The 8,153-nt window shown below is 38.2% G+C and overlaps 1 protein-coding gene across 1 annotated transcript in view; it reads left to right on the forward strand.

The window, feature by feature from the left end:
- Positions 1-8,153, forward strand: part of LOC106805782 (alpha-1A adrenergic receptor-like) — a 39,449-nt gene that overhangs the window by 23,803 nt on the left and 7,493 nt on the right. The window contains exon 2 of the mRNA XM_014807506.1: positions 7,692-7,701. Coding sequence (XP_014662992.1) covers positions 7,692-7,701 — 10 coding nt within the window. The remainder of the gene's footprint in view (positions 1-7,691; positions 7,702-8,153) is intronic.

Here is an 8,153-nt window from a genome sequence, read left to right on the forward strand (position 1 = left end):
TCCTCGCAAATATCCTCATAGTCCTCATAACATTACGAGAGCCCAGACCCTCTCATAACTTTAAAATATTAAGATGAAAATAACACATTTAGACTAAGAATTACAATTATAGTGATATAATATTTTATATTAATGAGTAATATCATGTGTTTTTCTTGAAAAACACGTCAAAAACATTAATTATCTACCGATCGTAAACCAAAACAATACATTTACAAATGGCGTATGGCATTTGTTCTCTTGTTTGAAATGCTTGCACGCTTGCCACGATTCTCGATTCTCGCGTTAACAATGTGAGAATTTGTCTTGTTGTGCAGAATAAATTCATGACCACGTCGTTTTTTATCAAATATTATTTATATGTGGTTAGCCATCATACTATGCATAAATTACTGTGATGTACAATAAATGTTTATGAATTTGAATTTTGTGATCAATTCTCATCCAGTCAGCAGCCTTGTGACATGAACTTATGAAGTTCCTGTTATCGTGAGTTTGCTCGTAGCTACGATGTGTTTCTGTCAACGCTACTCTCGTAGCATTAACATTAGTCGTAAGTGTTATCGTAGCATCAACATTAGCATTAACTTTACGATGTTTCTGACAACGGGCTCCTGGCTTTAGGAAAGGCTTCTTCTGTGAGTCTGCTCTCATCAACCTCATTGACATTTTTTGCAAATGCTTCGACTCAGCTGAACATATTTTATCTAGAGTTCTCCTACTTGATTTTCGTAAAGCCTTTGATCTCGTTGATCACTCTCTCTTACTTAAAAAGTTGAAAATTTATAGATGTAATGATGCAGCAATGAAATTTTTCGAGAGTTTTTTTTATCTAACAGATACTCCAAAGTATTTTTTTAATGGGTTATTATCAGCTGAAGTGCCCATATCCGTTGGTGTCCCGCAAGGTTCTATTTTGGGGCCCCTCTTTTTTATTATGTTTATAAATGACATGCCCCTGCACATTAACAATGCCAGTATTCATATGTATGCTGACGACTCCACCTTTGTTGTTACGGACAAATCTTTACCTAACCTGGAACAGCGTCTAAATAACAATATGGAGGAAGTTCATGAGTGGTGTTCTAAAAACAAAATGGTCATTAATCCATCGAAGACCAATTCCATGCTGGTCACTTCTAGACAGAAGCGTTCTACGCTCCCATCCGCGGTACTCCATACTGTCTATGATGCATCTGTTCTTCCCACCATGTCGAGTGAGAAAATTTTTAGGTATCCATGTTGATGATAATCTCACGTTTGAAGAACACATAATGAACGTGTGTGCCAAGATCTCAAAAAAGCTGGCACTGTTTTGGCGGATCAGGAAATTTCTCGACCATGATTCCTGCCTGAAGTTTTACTTTGGCTTTGTTTTGGCTTTTATTGATGATGGTAATGTTGTGTGGGGAAATGCCGCGAAGAGTTATATTGACAAAGTTTTTAACCTGCAGAAACGTTTTGCGCGGTTGATTCTTAACATTCGTAGACCTTCAAACGCCCGCACTGAAGAAATCTTTTCGCAGCTAGGTTTTATGACTGTTCACCAACGTTTTTATTTGCTTACTATATATCCCGTTTGTTTCGCAATAGGTGGTCCAAAAGATAATCTATAAATTCTATTATCTTTTGGACCACCCATTGCGATACAAACGGGATATATAGTAAGCAAGTTTCATTTCCGCAATGGATAATATTTTTAACCTTAACGTTTTTATTACCATCGATCTCCTTTAACTTACAAAATTTTACGTAAGCAGGCGCCTGCCTATCTTGACGGTTTTTTTTACTTTTCATGAAGTGAGCTCCAGACGGACGCGTAGTGTGTGTGCAGATGAAGCGCGTTTGTATCCGCCCCGTGCACGCACTGAAATGCTACGAAAATCGTTTCGGTGTGCGGCGGCATCTGAATGAAATAATTTACCTCCTGACGTTCGAGATGCCCGCACCATTTCTTCTTTTAAAGTCCGTCTAAAGAAAATCTTGCCCTATCAATAGGGCCCATCGTACTCTACTTACCCCGTACAATTTTAGTCAAAGTATTTCAACTCTTATTGTGTATTTATTTAATATTTAACCGTTCTGTTGCTGTGAGACGGCCATGTGGAAGATAGGTCCGCGCCAATTTATTGTGTCTATACCTAACATGTTTTACCGTCGTTAAATAAAGTTTTTACTTACTTACTTACTTACTTACTATACTTACTTCATATACTTATCTTACTGTACTTACTTACTTACTTACTTTACTTACCTACTTACTTACCTAGCTTATACCTATATTACTGACTTACTTACTTACTACTTACTTACTTACTTACTTACTTACTCTACTTACTTACTATACTTACTTACTTACTTACTTACTTACTTCACTTACTTTACTTGACTTATTACTTACTTACTTACTTTTACTTACTTATTACTTATTACTTACTTACTTACTTTACTTACTTACTTACTTACTACTTACTTACTTACTTATTACTTATTACTTACCTACTTAGCTTACTTACTTACTTACTTATGTACTACTTACTTATCTTAACTTACTTACTTATACTTACTTACTATTACTTATTACTTACTTTACTTACTTACTTACCTTAGCTTACCTTACTTACTTATTACTTACCTTACTTAGCTTAACTTACTTACCTTACTTAGCTTTACTTACTTACTTCACGTTACTTACTTACTTATTACTTACTTACTTAACTTACTTACTTTACTTATACTTCACTTCTTACTTAGCTTTAGCTTCACTTACTTACTTACCTTACTTACTTACTGTACTTACTTACTTACTTACTTACGTACTTACTTACTTAACTTACTTACTTACTTACTTACCTTACTTACTTACTTACTTCACTTTACCTTACTTTACTTTACTTACTTACATTACTACTTACTTACTTACTACTTACTTACTTACTTACCTTACTACTTACTTACTTACTTACTTAATTACTTACTTACTTACCTTACTTAGCTTACTTACTTTACTTACTTACTTACTTACTTTACTTTACCTTACTTACTTACTTACTTACTACTTACTTACTTACTTACTTACTTACTTACTTGACTTACTTACTTTTACTTACTTACTTACCTTACTTACTACTTACACTTACTTACTTATACTTACTACTACTTACTTACTGACTGTACTTACTTATTTACTTACTTTTACTTTACTGTATGCTGCTGTAGTGCTGCGGCGTCGTATCTGCGGGTTGTATGTGTACGCGCGCGCGTGTATGTGCGGAGTGTATGTGTGGGCGCCTGCGCGGTTATGTGCGCTGTTATGTGTGCTGTGGCGGCGTGTATGTGGGGTGTGATTGTCTCGTGCGCGCCGTGTATGTGCGGGTGTATGTGCTGTGTGCGCGGCGTGTATGTGCGATGTGTATAGTCGTGAGTGTCCGGTTGGCGTGATGCTGCGGTGTATTGCGCTTGCGCGTGTGATGTCGGGTGTATTGTGTGGTGTGGTACGCGTGTATGTGCGGGTAGATGAGAATGAGTTGTGTGTGCGCGTGTCATGTGCGAGGCGTGTGTCATGTACACGGTGTGTGTGTGCGCGATGTATGTGCGGGCTGTATGCCCAGTGCTGTTGTGTGCGCCCGTGTTATGACGTCGACGTGTAGTGTGTGTTCGGTGGCGCGCGTGTATGTGCGGGTGTATGTGGTGTGTGTGGCGCCGTCCGTGTATGTGCGGGTGTATGTGGTGTCGTGTGCGCGCTGTATGTTGCGGGTGTAGTGCTGTGGTGTGTTGTGGCGCGGTGTATGTGTCGTCGAGTGTACGTGCCGCTGTGTGCGCGTGTAATGTGCGAGCGGGATGTATGTTGTCGTGTGCGCGCGATGTATTGGCGGGTGTATGTGTGTGTGGCGTTAGCGCGGGATCGGCGTGTATGTTGCGGGGTGTACTTGTTGGCGCTGTCATGTCGGAGCTGTATTGCGTGATTGCGCGGCGTGTGTGTGCGTTGTAGTGTGGCGCGCGTGTACTGTGCGGTGTGTTGTGTGTGTAGCGCTCGCGCTGCGTATGTCAGCTGTTTATGTGCGCCCGCGTCGTGTATACATGTGTAAACCAAAAGGTCCGTGATGTATGTTGTGTGTACGGCGCGTGTATGTGCGCGCGCGCGTGTGTATGTGCGGGTGTATGTGCGCGCGCGCGTGTATGTGCGTGTGTATGTGTGTGTGTGCGCATGTATGTGCGGGCGTTGTGCGTTTGCGGTTCGTTCAATGTGTAATTTCCTTTGCGTCTATTATTTACACGACACCGATGACGGGTGTGATTTTTGCGGGTGTTTAATATTCACTGCACATCCGTGTCACATCCGGCGCTGATGGCCCTTCGAGGTGAAGCAAGGCAATCATGCCTCAGCGCCGCTCGCTCGCTAACACGAAAGACTAATTAAGGACTAAAACCAACTAAAAGCGCTAAATCGAAAAAAAATTGTCGCGATAAGTTTTCGATCTTCGGCAGTGGCGCCTACTGCAAACTGAATGCTTTTGCAGTAGTACGGTTACGGTACGCAATTCTACGCTAACGCGTACAGTTGGCGTAAGAAAAGTATCTAATAAATGCGAAGTATCACCTAGTAAATAAATACCGTTCAGTTTGTCTATGTTTATGCATGATTTATCGACAATAATCATTGTTTGATATGAGCAAAGCATTATGACGAATGTCGAAAGCATAAACGTCACAAGGCTGTGTTGAACATTCGAACCTATATATAACAGATAAGCACATAATTGAAATCAGTAGATGGTCACATAGATAGTTAGGGTTAGGGTTAAAACGTCTAAAGCAACTATAATAAGGAAAATCGATTGTGTTATCGTATTATTGAATGATTTATAACAGATGGGTAACGTTTAACTCCTAAAAGCTGCATTCCTCTCTGTTTTAGCGGCTCATTAACATGTAGATCTGCATCTCGTCATATATTAATACGCGAATCTTTTTTGTAAATATAATTAATTTAATTTCGGAAGAGTATCGTGTATAAACACCGACAACTGTGCATGCATACATAAAAGAACATGGCTGCATACTCGTAATGTTGCCGGTTGAAAAAAAGGTTTAATTCGTTGTTTCGAATAAAACTGCTTTTTTATTAAGAGACTCTAAGAGAAGATTCAGTATTCATGACATAGCAACTGCTTCGTCGGCACGACTGTTGCAATCATCAAGTCTACATTGCCTCCGGCTCCGAGGAGACAGCTACCTAATGTGATGTTTTTTATGTTTCAGGAAAAAGATACAGTAGCATTACTACTCTGCCTACTATAGTTCGAAAAGTACAAAATGTGTTTGGCAAACGATAACATTCGTTTCAATATCTTGTAATCATAGTTGATATTTAATTAATCACGGTGTATTGATATGTAATTAATCACGGTGTATTGATATTTAATTAATCACGGTGTATTGATATATATCATCTACTGAGGTTTTCCTATTTCATTACTTGTTTCGATACCATCATGGTGGTGTTCGTTTAGATATGATAGGCGAAAATCAAATAAACCATCAAACAACAGCAAAGTTGTGGCTCCTTCTGTACGATTGATCTCATATTTAAACAATAGCTTCCTTAATTGTGTTCTTTCTGGCTCTCTACGACTTAAAATTTCCGATTGGAACATTTGTAAAAGGCTCGGCAAAGAGGAAAAAATTGCCAATTGCTGCGTATTCTACTGCATGCTCAAAAAAATTTCATTTCGGCGCTTTCTAATCAGGCTTGACGTGTTGAATACCCATAGAATTTGAGCTAGGTGATCCATCTTATCAAGAGCGTATAAAGAACCTTCTTTATACCTTCTTTATATGCTCTTGATCTTATTAATTTGGAGTATTGTAAAGGTGGTACAACTTTACAAATGCCTTACGAACATCCAAATATGGGGGATTCTGGCGTAACTAGAACGTTGTTCACAAACTGGAGATGAGAACTCGTGTGTTCGTTGAGTCGAAACCAACTGATGATACCTTTGTATGATATGTTCAAGAGTTAATAATAGAAATCTATTCTCGAATATCTATAAGAGAGATCTAATATGCGCGTTTGTGGATATGTAGCGCTATTGTAGTTTGACGTTCACACTCGGTGTCTGAAATGTGCATGTCCTTGCAATCACTTCCCCTGCGTCCACAGACACTTTTTTGCCTAGTTCCAGCTCAGAGTCTAACACTCATTGGTCCTCTCCCCTGGAGAATTATATTTCTTAGCCCCTTTCCCTTAAAATATCAAGTTACGGTACTATATCTTTAACTAATAAAATATGACGTTATATAAAATTAATATAATATGAAAATATGCGTTTAAAATGTATACTTGCATTCATAATTGCTCTTTCAGTATACGCATATGCGACGAATTTTCCACCGAAACGCATCTTCAATTAAATTAATGGAAGTCAGTAGAAAAACGTGTTCGCGGTTGTTGTTTTTTGGTGTTTTTTGGAACGAGTTATACTTACATAACGCGTATAGTATTGCTGTACATTTGTCCCTTAAGGCCTTGATATTGTGGTTGTGTGAATGCCAATTTTTTGGTTTGTGTTTATTATTTGTGACATTTTAATAGTCTTTTGTGTCTGGGTGCAGAAAATTATTATATTTTCTATATTTATGTATTGTAAATGACAATTCCCTGCATTGCCATGTACGTTAATCTTAATCCATATGAATAATATATGTCAACACACGCCTACCGGCGCCATTGTAACGCGGCTGCAACTGTGCACACTATACCACTTATTTTTTTTTTTTTTTTTTATAATATAGATATATAATATAATACTATATATATATTATATATATAAAAGTGTAAGTCGTCACAGTGCAGCGCGGTTAGCCAGCGCGGAGCCGGTAAGCATGTGTTGAAATATAGGATTTTGGACGGAATTTACAGTTAAACTGTCGGCAATTAATAGGTGAAAAAGAGTATAGAACATAAGAATTGGCTAGGTAAATATGGTTCTTTCTTTTTTTTTTGTTTTTTTTTTTTTTTTTTATTTTTTTTTTTTTTTTTTTTTTTTTTTTTGTTTTTTCGATTTCGTATTTATTTAGCATTATATTTTATTGACGCTTCAAGTGCCTGATTGCGCTAAAATCACCTGCTTGCAGTGAATGACATATCGATAATATAATTATTATGGTGCGTGGCGGGAGTTACTGTGATTTATTGCGCATTAGTTGCGGTGGAATATCCAACGTGTTTACGGTTAATACAATACATCCAAGCCAATTACTCAACATCAGAGTAGATAATAGGCGTCTATATAGGCGTATAATAGACCCTAGTGGGATATAGGGGATATAGCGGTATATAGCGGAGTATAGGTTCCTATTATCTACTCCTGTTCAACTATCAATCAATTCAACATCATTCAATAATCCAAGCAATACATTACATACAGCAATGAATGTAATCAAGTAGCTTAGATGAAAACGTCGATAGTGCTTGTTCTGGGACTGCAAACCTTCAAAACGATCAAGTGTATAATATCCCTAATTCTGCTACGCGTTACGCGCGATAACGACGTAATGCGTTTAGAGAGTTCGGCGACTCTCGCTTTTGCTTACCTTATAGAAGTTACGCTAGATGCCTACTTGAGTCGGAAGGCCTAGCTTAATTGAAGCAGATGCCCTACTTCAACTCTAAACGGAAAGATGAGGATCTTCAGTGTGTTTTCCGCCGACGTTCCTCGGTGACAAAATGAACATGCACTAGTTTGACTGAATTGCTTCGTGAAATCAGGGAAATAGTATTATAATATCCTGATCAATACAAGCCTAGCTAGCTCATTGTGGCGACGCTATCTTCTCTCTCTCTCTCTCTCTCTCTCTCTCTCTTCTCTCTCTTTCTCTCTCTCATCCTCTCTCTCTCTTCGCTCTCTCTCTCTCTCTCTCTCTATCTCTTTCTCTGTCTCTTTCCTCTTCTCTTCCTTGTCTCTTCTTCTTCTTCTTCTTCTTTCTTCTTCTTCTTCTTCTGCTTCTTCTTCTCTAGCTCTCATCCTTTCTCATCTCTCTCTTTCTTTTCTCTGCTCTTCTCTCTCTCTATATATTATTAATATATTATATATATATATTATATATTATATTTACTTTTTTTAGGCGGAAGTTTACTCCGCGCGGAA

The sequence above is a fragment of the Priapulus caudatus genome, unplaced genomic scaffold (genome assembly GCF_000485595.1).
Source record: "Priapulus caudatus unplaced genomic scaffold, Priapulus_caudatus-5.0.1 Scaffold127, whole genome shotgun sequence".
NCBI lineage: Eukaryota > Metazoa > Priapulida > Priapulimorpha > Priapulimorphida > Priapulidae > Priapulus > Priapulus caudatus.